The 13746-nt window shown below is 35.3% G+C and overlaps 1 protein-coding gene across 1 annotated transcript in view; it reads left to right on the top strand.

Moving 5' to 3' along the window:
• DDX10 (DEAD-box helicase 10) overlaps window positions 1-13746 on the top strand; it is a 287784-nt gene that overhangs the window by 54819 nt on the left and 219219 nt on the right. Inside the window, exons 10-12 of the mRNA XM_024570953.3 lie at window positions 8044-8142; window positions 9300-9387; window positions 12467-12555. Of these exons, the coding sequence (XP_024426721.2) occupies window positions 8044-8142; window positions 9300-9387; window positions 12467-12555 (276 nt within the window). The remainder of the gene's footprint in view (window positions 1-8043; window positions 8143-9299; window positions 9388-12466; window positions 12556-13746) is intronic.

The raw sequence follows: 13746 nt of genomic DNA on the forward strand, positions 1-13746 counted from the left end.
TCCAGTATTTTATCTACTAATGCAGTGATTTTTGACCTTTTTCACCTCATGGCACACATAAACTAATTATTAAAATTCTGTGACACACCAAAAAAAATATTTTTTGCTGATCTGATAAAAAGGGTATAATTTTGATTCATTCACACTGGACGGCTATTGTTGTGTTGGCTGTTGTCATTTTTGTATTTGATACTCTAAGGGAAGAGAGGTCAGTGCCTCTGATTAAATAGTCATGTATGTTTTAAAAATTCTTGTGACATACTGGTTAAAATTCACTGTAGTAATGCAACTCCTTGTGGTTCATTTACATTTGTGTGTGTATCCAATATTTAATGACTAGATTTTAGGTATAAATGATGTATATGTTAGGTACGGAAGGCAAATTTGTATGTGTCTAAAAGGTAACGGTCAGAATAAGGAAATACACTAATATTGGTGTACTAGGATGTGTTAATGAAATAGGAGTGATAAATGTAGATTATTGAAAGCATATGAATTTTTTAATAACTTGTGTTTTATTATAAAAGTAATGCTTATTCACTGTACGCATTTTAGATAATGGCAAAACAAATACCCAAATCCCACCACTGACAAATATTTTTCATGTGCAATATGTGTGTGCATTTTTTAAAAATTACAAAAATGGAATTATTTTCAATATACTCTTCTATAATTTGTAACTGGGAGAACCAGACTTGGGGAACTGAGGGTGGCTTGGCAGTCATGAACACTGCCAGATCGTGCTACAGCAATAGAGGTATGAATGAGCGAAGTTAAAGGGCGCTTGAAGACTCAGCTAGAATGGAGTTTGTTTTGTGGAATCTGAATTGAAGTAGTTGAGGACTAGTAGTCCTTGGGTAGATGGCAAACTGTTGCCAGAATGGCAAGGCTTTTTCTCCTTCTTCTGGCCGTAGTTTGTTTCAAGCTTATTTCAAATGGAAGAATTACTATTGGGCTCCAAAAGCCAAAGGTCTGGGTCTCCTATTTTAGCTAGAAATACTAGTGAGCTGTAGGATGTAAAGGAAGGTTTTCTGATAGCAGATGATCGTGATCAATCTGTTGAGGATCCTTCTTTCTGGAGGGAATCCTGGTATAGTTGAAAAAAGCAATGGATTGGAAATTAAAAGTCTCTGACATGTAGTGATCAGTTCCCCCCTAACATCTCACTCCTCCTTGAACTTTCCAGAACTTTATTTTTTATTTGTTTCCTCCATTGTATGGATGCTTTTAAGTTTGGCAAATTAATGTAAAATGAAACTCTGTATAAATTCTAAAGAGCTGTGTAAATGTAACAAGGTATTAATACTGATGGTAAAGATGAGATTTTTGTTGTTTCAGATTCTGGGCTTTTTATATGGTCCCTAACAGGTTTCTTAAAATAATTTCTCTATAAATATATGGAGTTTTAAAATATAGGTCATATAAAGTACATTTATTTCTCTTTGTACATATGCTTAGCCCTGGGCTTTGGATATTGCTTTTGAAATCTAAAAGCTAGCTCATGGGTAAATAAACTGTTCTTGTAAGCATTAAAAAAAGTGAAATGTGCTTATGCCTTCTTTTTAAAAGTGCTTTTATTTTTGAAATAGAAGCTTACCAGGTGTTGGTGTGTGGGAGATAATCTGTGCTTCATTGTTTCTGGGAAAAACTGTGTGTGATGTAAAATAAATAAAACGGCTAGTGGTCTTTTATTAGATACTTGCCTTGTAGGGTTCAACTTTGGACATTTTTTCCCCATTTTCCTTTGGGAATCTTTTTCTTCTAAATTTTAACCTCATGTAGCCTCTGTGTGTGTGTGTGTGTGTGTGTGTGTATTCTGTTAGCTATAGTTTTAAAAGGTTTGGATATGGCCCTCTTGTGACTTTAATCATGATTCATTCTCCCAGATTCTTCCTGGGAGCATGAATGGGTAGATAAGATAGATATAGACTATTAGACTTATTATTTCGGGTCATGAGTCAGTCTGAAGATCAGAGACCTTTAGTGGATGCCTTTTTAATATCCCAGAGCTTTCTCTTCACCTTTTTGCCACAGTTCTAGTCCTGTGTAGAGTGGGGGACTATATGTTTTCTCTCCATCTCTGAATTTGGATGTAGGGTGTTAAGAGTGTTGTTTATCTTTAACCCACTGATCCCCCTCCTTCCTGATTGTTCTTTGGGCCACATAAAATAAGCCTTCTTACTGACTTCACCTCAAGTCTAGCTGCCTTGAGGGCATTTTAGTAAGTGTACTGCATAGTGGTCTGTATTACCTGATCTCTGCCCTCTTTGATGCTGAACCAGTTCCTGGTGAAATCTTGGAGCTTCAGAAGTTGTGATGTCTCTTAGATATCTTGTCTGCTCAGGCTGTTGCCTCACTACTTCATATATTAATAGTCTCCGCCTTCACAGTTAGTTTAGTCCAACAGTGCTCAGGGGGATGCCTTAAATTCATATTTTTTCATAGGAAATGAAGATGAAACATTTGTCATACTAGTCTGTATTAAAATACAATGAGGAAGGTATTTGCTACTAGTTTTTCAGTTACGAAGTCTACTTAGTAAAAGGAGTAAATACAGGATGGGACAAAAGTAGCTTTACAGTTGTTTATGTGGGAAAGTAATATAATAAATAATAGAATAAACTGTGTTTTGTGCACTCACAAGTATAAGTACAAACCTGCTTTGCCTTACCTTGTATATATTCAGCCTTATTCTTTAATATACATGCATTTAGAAGATCTAGAAAAAGCAAATAAGCATAACGAAGACAAAACTTGACTCTCTCAACTGTTGCCTTTGCCTCTTAGAAAATTGACTCTATGATGTTTGATAAATTTCTAATTGTTCTTTAGGTTTCAGCTCTTAGATAGAGGTCATTTCCTTAGAGCAGTTTTCTTGACTCCTAGACTACATTCAGTAGAACTCTCCTTTATGTGTTCTCATAGCTTTCTGTGTGTCTGCTGTAATACTCACACCACTTTACTGTTACTTACTTGTTTTAACGTCTGTCTGTAGTAGTATGTAAGCTCTGTGACAGCCACAAGTATATCTGTTTTATTACTCTATTTCAGTGCTTGGAGTATAGTGGCCCCTTAATTTTTTTAAAAAACTTATGAATTAATTTAAAACTTCTAACAGTTTCAATTTATTTCACACTTTTCTACATGTCTGTGTACAGATAAAGATACACACACACACTTAACTTCTGTCAAGGTATTCCACTGGTGTTTCACCTCATCTGTAGAACTGGAAAAAAGTCAACATGTGGGGTAAAAATTGCCCTTCTGTCTTTATAGTGCAGAAGAATAAGTCAACAAGTTTTTCCCTCCAGTGTTCAGTGATAAAATTCTACTTACATGCAGTGGTATCAGTCTCTCTCTACAGAGGCTTCCAAGGATTCTCCCAAACCAGACTCTAGTGTACTTTTACAGTGATCTCTCCTGCTGTTCACTTACATATACTGGCTTCAGTTGAGTTTCTCCTGTTGTTAGTTCTCAGTTTGCTTTGTATTTTCTGGTTTCTTTTTCTTTGTTCATGCCATTCTACCCCTTTGGGATACCTTAGCTTTTTCCTTTTCCATTTTCAAGACTCACCTCAAATTCCATCTGTTATATTTCTTTTTTCTCTGGCTAAACCTGAGTAGTCTCTTTTCACTTCTGAGCTCATGGCATTTATTGCCTGTAGTTGTCTTTTGACACTAATTTACCATTTTGGGGCTTTTTCTTAAATCTCTTGCTTTTGTGTGTGTGTCTTTCCTAGTCAACTGGATTGTTAGATCACTGAAGACAGGGATATTCATCTTCTGTTTCTTTTTGTTCTTTGGTTTATCCCTGGCATAGTTTCTCAGTAAATAGTTTATTTGGTTAACTATAAAAACTTGCCCATCTTATTTTATGGAATGAACTGAAGAAAGTACTTTGAGATTACTTTGTGTGTCTTTAAAAAAATTTCCACAAATATCCAATTCCATTGTGTCTTACTGCTTGATATAATAGCTGACACTAAGGTATGAGGGAAATCTGTATTCACATAGCACAAGAAGCTTAAGTAACTGTGGGTGCCCTGTGGCCTGCTTGTGTAGAAATTTCTGATGATACAGCATGAAATAAGATTTTACTAGGTAAGGGAAAAGAAGTACATGGATTGGAGGCAAGCTTTTTTATGTGGGTAGAGATCCATTTCTTATTAGTCAAGTCCCTGGGAAACTGATTAGATTTCATTAATGTATTGGGTTTCATGTTTATTAAATGACTAACTTTATTACAGCACTCCAGTGCAGCGATTTTCAACCTTTTTCTTCACATCTCATACATAAACCAATTGCTAAAATTCTGTAGCACAGACAAAATATATTTTTTGCCAATCTGACAAAAATATTGGCATAGTTTTGATTCATTCATGTTGGACATCTGCTGTTGTGTTGGTGGGTGTCAGTTTTTTCTTTTTATTTGTGAGTCTAAGGGAAAAGAGGTCACAGTACCCCTGACTGAATAGTCAGATACTGCATGCTTTAAAAATTCTGGTGGCACAGTGGTGTGCCATAGCCCACCAGGTGAAAATCGCTGCTCTAGTGGCTTGAATGAGAAATTGTCTCCTTGCTATAGGTAGAGAGCTATTTAAGAAATTCTGTTTAGGGGCAGTGACTCAGGCAATCCTGTCCAGAGGCACGTTTCTTGTGGGGGCCAGTGCACCAACCACAGGGAATGAGTTTTCATGGACAAGCTAAATTGGCATTCAGGAGCAAGGCTTCTGGATTCAAGTTCAAGCTGGCAAAGTAGGAAGATCCTGAGCTCACCTCCTCTCACTGACACCAAAACTGCAACGGCACATAGAACAACTACCTCTGAGAACCACCTGAAGGCTAGCAGAACGGATTTTCTACAACTACAGATATAAAGTAAAAGCCACATTGAAAAGGGTAGGAGGGGTAGAGACTAAGCCTAGTCAGCACCTACCCTACTCCTCATGCAGTGACTCACGAGTGGGAGGGTTATCACAACCTCGGAGATCATTGTCCCTGAAGAGGAAAGGGTCTGAGCACTAGCTGGTTGACCTGAACCAGGAAGTGGAGACCTCATGACATCTGTTTTTGAGAACCAGTGAGGCTGTAGGAAACCCAGGTTGCGTTCTTTCTAAGTTCTGGCACAGAGGGGGCAGTTTGAAAAGCAGCTAGGCCATATGTGAAAGTGATACATTGACTAATTTTAGGGTGCGTGCTGGAGGGACAGGGATCTTTTGGAACTTGCTCGTGTCACAGGTGCTGATGGGCACCATTTTTTCCCCTTTCTTTAACCTGGCTGGTCTAACACTGGCAGGTGCCACATCTGATGCTATCCATTAACCTTGCTAACACTGTTCGCCCCACCCTGGCATTTCCCTGAGGACCTACCCAGGGTAGCACCCCTCCAAAAACACTTCCTGCCCTGCCACATATAGTGGGCGATATCACTCAGCACAAGCACAGAGCAGTGTGTCTGTAACAGTGGGGGTGGACTCTGCAGCCAGCCACATCGAAGCCTTGTCCTGCATACCAGTAAGCCTGCAACAGTTGTGGCCAGGCCTCGCAGTCAGCAGGCCACATACCAGCTTTGCCTGCTAGTGTGACCATAGAAGCTGTGGCCCAGCCACAAAAGGAGGCTATATTAGTCCACCCTCCAGAGCACCTGACTCTGGTAACAAGGGGACATCTTCTAAATAAGGGCCCCACAGGAAAATAAGGCCACTTTTTCAAAAGCAAGAGATTTAGCTTATCTAGCTAATGCAATACATAGAAACAAATAGGCAAAATGAGGATAGAAAAGAATGTGTTCCAAACAAAAAAACAGGACAAAACCCCAGGAAAAGAACTAAATGAAACTGAGGTAAGCTGTCTACTAGATGAAGAGTTCAAAGTGACAGTCATAAAGATGCTCATCCAACTCTCCAGACAAATGAAAAAACTCAAGTAAGAACTTCAGCAATTTGAACAAAGACATAAAAATGGACGTAAGAAAGGACATAAGAAAGAACCTAAGAGAGGACATAACAGAACTGAAGAATATAACAGTTGAAATGAAAAATTCACTGCAGGAAATCAATACCAAATTGGATGACACAGAAGAATGGATCAGCAATCAGGAAAACAGGATAGTGGGAGTCACCCAACTGGAAGATCAAAAAGAAAAAAATTAAAAAGAATGAAGATAGCATAAGGGACCTTTGGGACAACATCAAGCATACTAACATTAGAATCATAGGGGCCCCAGAAGGAGAATAGAGAGAAAGGGACAGAAAGCCTATTTGAAGAAATAATGACTGAAAACTTTCCTAACTTGGCAAAGGAAACAGACATCAAGTCCAGGAAGCACAGAGAGTCTCAACACAAGATGAACCCAAAGAGACCCGCACCAAGACACATTATAATTAAGTTGTTAAAAGTTAAAGATAAAGAGAGGATCTTCAAAGCAGAAAGAGAAAAACAACCAGTTCCATACAAGGGTATTCCCGTAAGACTGTCAGTTGACTTTTCAGTGGAAACTTTGCAGGCCAGAGGGGAGTGGCACGACATATTCAACACGATGGAAAAAAACCAACAACCCTACAACCAAGAATACTCTACCCGCAAGGTTATCATTCAGAATTGAAGGAGAGATCAAGATTTTCTCAGACAAGCAACAGTTAAAGGAGTTCATCATCGTGAAACCAGCATTACAAGGAATGTTAAAGGGAATTCTTTAAGTGGAAAAGAAAAGGCCAGAACTAGAAATAAGAAAATATATGAAAAAATATGTCACTGCAAAGGCAAACATATAGTAAAGATAGTAGACCAACACTTACAAATTAATATGAAAACAATTAAAATGGCAATAAACACATACCTATCAATAATTACTTCAAATGAAGTTGACTAAGTGCTCCATTGCAAAAACAGGATGACTGAATGGTTAAAAAAATAAATAAAATGAGCCCCCTACATATACTGCCTATTTGAAACTCCAGATTGAAAAATACACGGAGACTGAAAATAAAGGAATGGAAAAGATATTTCCTGAAAATGGAAATGAAAAAAAAAGAGAAGCTGGGATGGCAATACTTAGACAAAAAGACTTTAAAACAAAGGCTATATAACAAGAGACAAAGAAAGACCCAGCAATTTTCTTCAGATAAGCCCCTGGAAGTGGAACAACTCAAAAAGATATATGCACCTCTGTGTTAACTGCAGCATTATTTACAATAGCCAAGTTATTGAAGCAACCTAGGTGTTCATCACCAGATGAATGGATAAAGAAGTGGGTGGGTGTGTGCACGTGCACACAACACACTGGAATAGTACTCAGCCGTGGAAAAGAAATAGATCTTGCCATTTGTGATAACATGGGTAGAACTAGAGGGTATTAAGCTAAGTGAAGTTAAGTCAGAGAAAGACAAATACTTTATCATTTCACTTACATGTGGAATCTAAAAAATTTAAAAAAATGAACAAACAAAACAAACTGACCCATAGATAGAGAAAAACTGATAGTAGCCAGAGGGTTAGGTGGTGGGGGTATAGGCAAAAAGGTTAAGGGGCTTGAGAGGTACAAACTTAGAAATAAGTCATGGGGATGTAAAGTGCAACATAGGGAATATTAATACTATCAATATCACAATAGCTTTAGATGGTGACAGATGGATAGTGGACTTTTTGTGGTGATCCTTTTGTAAGGTAATAAATGTGCAATGTCACTATGTTCTACACATGAAACTAATATTATATGTCAACTACTTTAATTCAGAAGAGCTTTACACTTCAGAATAAAAATTAGACATAAAAAAAAGAAATTCTGTGATTTGTTTCTTAGGATCTAAGTCTTCTGTTGTGGTATAGCCACAAAGTCACTATGTATTATAAGTAGTAGTGATGAAAATTTTAAAAAGATATTTAGAGTCCCAGTTTTTTGTTGCCACAGAAGTTAAATGAAATGATATTTCTAATATTTACTAATTAAGTGAACTTGCTTACATGTTGCCTCTTCATCAAACTGTTAAAATATAAAATGTAGAGTGTGATGACGTAGAAGAGATTTTATTTGCTTTTTGTTTAGGTATAAAGAGGATGGTGAAGCTTTATTAATTTTGCTTCCCTCAGAAGAAGGGATGGTACAGCAGCTTCTCCAGAAGAAAGTGCCTGTGAAGGAAATCAAGTAAGAACTACTCTGTGTCATGATGTTATTGTTCAGATAATGAAGGCATGAAATTATTATACTTAATTATGTATCCCTAATTCCCTCCTCCCTGTAATATGTTCTGCTGTTTGGTTTGTGACTTTTTTGTTTGTTTTTTAACTTTTTCAGAAGACTGTTGGTAGAGAAAATAAGATAAAAAATAGAACTTGTTGGCTTTAAGAGACATTGATGGTTGAAAGAATTAAATCTCCTGGATGAAAATTTTCAGGGTTATTTGTTCATTTCAGAGGATTGTATTCCCTTGTCATTGAAGATATTTAGATTGAGTGTTAGCAGGACTGAACAGAGGCTCACTTGTTTTGGGGTCCGTGAAACACCCTGGCATTTATTTGGAGGAAAATAATTGGGAAGGTTGTTCAATTTGAGGGTAGGAGTGGAAAGACTTTAGATGAAACAACATTGGCTGTGAGGTGGTTAATTGTTGTCTGAGTGAAAGTTGTCTACCCTTGTATATTTTGAAATATACTATAAAAAAAAACCTGACTAAAACCACCTCATCTACCAGTGCCTGTCACCTCAGCCTTGTGTGAACAAAGTGATTCAGTCTAAAATCAGGAAAACAAGTGGGTTTTTTTTGTGAAACCCATACCCTCGTAAGAATTTCATTTATTTCTGTAGCCTAACTGGGTAGAGTTAAGTAAAAATTCTTTTATATTATGCCTAATATTCAGAAAAGGAAAATGATATTAATGTCCCTTGGCCACTTGTTTATTTGAAATTGGTTTTATGGTATTTGACTGAACATGGAAATATACAAATGACATTAGATTTAATTTATTCCATTTCATTGATGATTCATCTCCCACAAAAGGCTGCTTTCTAACTTTACAGACTTGATACCAATGCTAATTGTGCTATTTATTAACCTTAGTATCTTTCACTCACTCAGCTTGGGTGTTTACAGATCTTTGATCTTTCATTTCTTTTTCCTGTAGTATTAATAATATGCAAGAGAGTCAGATTTCTGTCGTGTAATTTTAGTTTAATCTGGCTCATAGATGAGAAATGATATTACAGATTTAAAAGTACTAAGGAAAACAGGAAAATTCTATGTACTGGTTTCAGTTTCCAAAATTGAAATGTCTTAGTTTAACTTTTATCTTTTTGTTACAAAGAATAAATCCAGAAAAACTTATAGATGTCCAGAAAAAACTGGAGTCATTTTTAGCTCAAGATCAAGATTTAAAAGAAAGAGCTCAAAGAGTAAGTCATTTTTTGAATTAGATACTATCATTGGAATAAAGCATATGTATAATAAAGTTAAATTTAATCATTTTCTCATACTATTGGTTGCATGGTTATGCCTCAGATATTCAAGTAGTATAATTTTCAAGTAAGATTAGCTTATTTTTTAACTTAAAAAATATTTTATATATGTATTTTTTAACTTTTAAAAGACTATATATATATATATATAAAAGAAATACATATATATATATTTATTATAGTAACCTGGCAAAATGTCTATTACTTGTTCATAGAAAGTCCTCTTAAAGATGATTTTTAAGTGCATAGTGACCTGATTTCTAGTATACTTGAAAAGTTATGAACATTTGACTTCTTCTATAAAGTTTATAACTCCTGACTGCACTTTCTTGACTATAAGATTAATATCTCTTCTTATATTAAGTTTAAATTCTAGAAAGCATAACACTTTGCTAAATTGTCTTTAGGACTGAGATTTTAATCTATAAATATAACTTAATTTTGCTAAATTTTCTGGACTTTGAAATTTCCTTGATTAGCAAATATAAAAAGAAGTGTTACTTTTAGTTAAACTTATTTTTTAATTCATAGAGTCCCCAGCAGGAGATTCTTTTGAAAAGGAAGATGTGAAATTAATTTGCATTATGAGGACAGCTATCCAATCTTTGAATTGACAACTATTTGAGTCCTTGTTATAAAGCCCTTCATTTTCACTACTCTTTTACTTATATCATAATCATGAGACCTGCATGCCGCATCTACATCTGCACTTACCGTGATATATCGGCAATGAGTGAGAGAGCAGGGATTCAGAGAGTTGAGTCTATTTCAGCAGATAAAGTGGGAGGAAAAAAATAGAGGAGGTATGGGAAGGGCATCCTGATAAAGAAGAGCTCAAGCCAAAAACCAGTCATAATTAAGCTTTTATGTTATGGTTTTGAAACTGGATATTTTCAGCAGGGAAGTTTTATTTAAAGAACAGATCTTTCTTATGCTTAAAAAAATTGTTATATTTTATCAAATTACCATCACTGTGCTTCAGATAACATTATGAAAGCTAAAATTTGAGTGCCTACTGTGTGCTAGGCACTTAGGCATGGCATGACTCATATGTGACAGTTTGTGAATTGTTTTAATCTGCCCAACAACCTGTGAGGTAGGTAATACTGATTTGATTTTATAGATGAGTATATAGTATTTTTAGAAAATTAAAAATTGTTCAGGGCCACATGGCTATTAAGTGGCAGACTTCAGATTCCAATTCAGGTCTGCTTTACTTCAGAACTTCATGATAACCTCAGGAAAAATTAACACCAGAATATAAGAAAGCCAAATAAAGAGCTATTCAAAGTTAGACTTCTATCAGCTCATTTCACCTGAAATCTAATGAAAAGCCCTTTAAACACATTTTTTTTAGACCCTTTGGACATTTATATGGGAATATACATGTTTTGTGTAGTGGAGACACTAAGCTAGGAGTTAAATCTTTTTTTTTTTTAAAGCTTTGGAAATGGTATACACATTTTAAAATAATATATATAAATTCTGATATGTTGTGACTTACCACGTACCTAGGAGGTCATTCAGTTATGAATTGGGAAATAATGAAACACTGGAAGGATGTTGTGTCACTGGTTTGTGCAAGACACAAAACAAGCTTGCCAGAACAAAAATTATAGAATAGCATATTGAAATAAATGATGTGATTTATTGGGTTTCATGCATGGCTTAGCAGAATGGCTAACTGTATTCCCAGCAGCAGTGAGCTTTCTAGTTTCATACAAGTGATTTTCTAGCTTTTGGTTTTAATCTGGGTAGAACAAAAGCGATAAGCAACTTGGGTGATTTCTTCCAGGGGTGTCCAACCTTTTGGTGTCTCTGGGCCACACTGGAAGAAGAGGTGTCTTGGGCCACACATTAAATGCACAAACACTAATGAAAACAAAAAACAAAAAACAAAAAACGAAAACAAAAAAATCTCAATGTTTTAAGTAAATTTACGAGTTTGTGTTGGGTCGCATTCATCCTGAGCTGCATGAGGCCCGCAGGCCATGGGTTGGACACTCCTGTGATGTTTTAGGGGAAAAATTATACTTGGACTGGAGCCATTTGTGATCATGCTTCTGAAGGCAGGGAAAATGGTATGAAGATTCATGTAAGTGGTTTGAAGGAAGGATTAGTATAAAGTTAGAGAAAATGTAAAGTTTAGAAAAATACAATGAGAATTAGATATACTTTATAAAAATTAATTTTAAGATCTAAAAATAAAAATTCCTGCTTAGATTGTTTTACAATCTTTGTTACCTGCTTATTTTAGAAACTGACCATGTGCAAACCAATTAATTTTTGGTTTGTATAGTTCTTGGCATAAAGATAGTTAAAAAAAGCAAACAGAAGAATATATTACATGAGGACAGATTACTTGAAATTATAATGAGATGAATTACTTGAAATTATAATAGAAAAGGAATAAACTTGAGGAGTAAACTTGTTCCTGTCGTGATTTTATTAAATTGAATTTAATTAGATACAGTAAAATTGTATTTTGCTAGAAAGCTTGTCCTTTGACTACTACAGTAATGATTATTACTAATAATGAGCATTTATTGATACTTTCTGTATTCTGGAAGATAAGCCCTGGCATTCTACATGGATTTTCTTATTTAATTCTCATAATAGAAGGTGCTATTATGTCTGTTTGATAGATGAGGGAACTGACAGAGAAATAAGAAACTTTCTCAGCAAGTAAAATATGGAGCTCAGATTATCATCTGTATTATTCCAAAGCCTATGTTTTTCCCCATTACATCATGTTGCAACTGAATGATAATAACTTCTAGAATAGCTTTCTGAGAAGATGATATTTTATGTTGAATTGGCTTGATGAAATCAAATTTAAAGTCTTTTTAATATTACAGTTTTAAAATAGGGTTTTTTTGTGGAATGGGGGGGATATACTCAACTATTTTTGAAGTTTTTCACTACTGTTGGATTTATTCCTTTCGTTAATTTTATCTTGCTTTAAATTCATTTTTTATTTCTATTATTATGTCATATATTTAAACCTCTTTTACAGTGTTTTGTCTCCTATATACGTTCAGTATATCTGATGAAGGATAAAGAAATATTTGATGTGAACAAGTTACCTATACCTGAATATGCCTTGTAAGTATTCATGTTATAGTTCTAATTGTGAGTCCTCAAAGTTAGAGGGAATTCCCTTGAAATCTGGTTCTCTGAGAGTCATAGTTTAAACTATGCCTAAGGCTTAAGAGAATCTTTTAAAGTTCTGCAGAGAAAAAGATTCTATAAACTGGAAAACTAATTGAGCATTCAGTTCTGATTATCAGGAAGAAGTTTCTTTCTTTTAAGTATAAAGTCCTTAAAGTTATACTGGCAGCTTCCTATAGTTTGGTCTTAAAGGAGATGGAGAGCAGTTGGTAAGCATTCATTGAAATCTTTAAATGTCTGCAGTCCTCTTTATTCTCTGAAATGCTGGCCTGCATTATAGCAGATAGTCATTTTCATGCTTTGGATAAAAATCTCTTCGTTAGTTTTTCCCTTACTTTAGATTGGTATTTTATACCGCTGATACTGCTTTTATACTGCTTATTGCCTAACTATTCTTTATGTCTTGGTGTTTCTTATGGTTACTCATAGGTAACTATAGTTTCTTATTGGTAACTATTACCATGGGAAATGTCCCTGTTTAGTAACTGAGGTTACTATTATGTGGAAATGGGACTCTTGGTCTTGTTTTGGCTTAGTATTTGCAGGATTATTTTCCTAACCTTTTCAGCAATAAAGGAGTGGCCATTTTCCAATGGGGTTCTGCCTGTGGAAAAAGCATTGACAAAATCCAATAGAAGCACCCTTGAGGTTAATCATACTTTGAATTTCAGCATGAAATTTCCCAGTCTGTGATGAAATACTGTATGTACTTTCAAGGCAAAGTCTGTATATTTGGCTTGCTCTCCAGGATTTGAGTGTCTTTACGTTTAAATTGAGTCTAATAAAAACTTGTATCTTGGTGAGCTGCTGCTTTCTACTCTTCATGTTAGATTGCAGGTATAATATAAGAGGTAACTTGCCAGTTGTAACATTTTAGAACCATTTAAATTGCTAGATAACAGAAGTAAGGCCACTGACTTTCTGGGTAATGGATAGAAACAACATGGCATAGATAATATGCTTTTGTTTTTCTATTGATACACCAGTTACAAATTTTACCATTTCTGAGTACAAATCATGGTTTAGGTTATTAGCTAATTTTTTGCTCCATAAGTTCTGTCCTAGTTTTCTAAATCACTTAGCTGAGAGATTAACAAACAGGAGAGACACAGGTCTTAACACAGT

This window comes from Desmodus rotundus, chromosome 5, assembly GCF_022682495.2.
Source record: "Desmodus rotundus isolate HL8 chromosome 5, HLdesRot8A.1, whole genome shotgun sequence".
Lineage (NCBI taxonomy): Eukaryota > Metazoa > Chordata > Mammalia > Chiroptera > Phyllostomidae > Desmodus > Desmodus rotundus.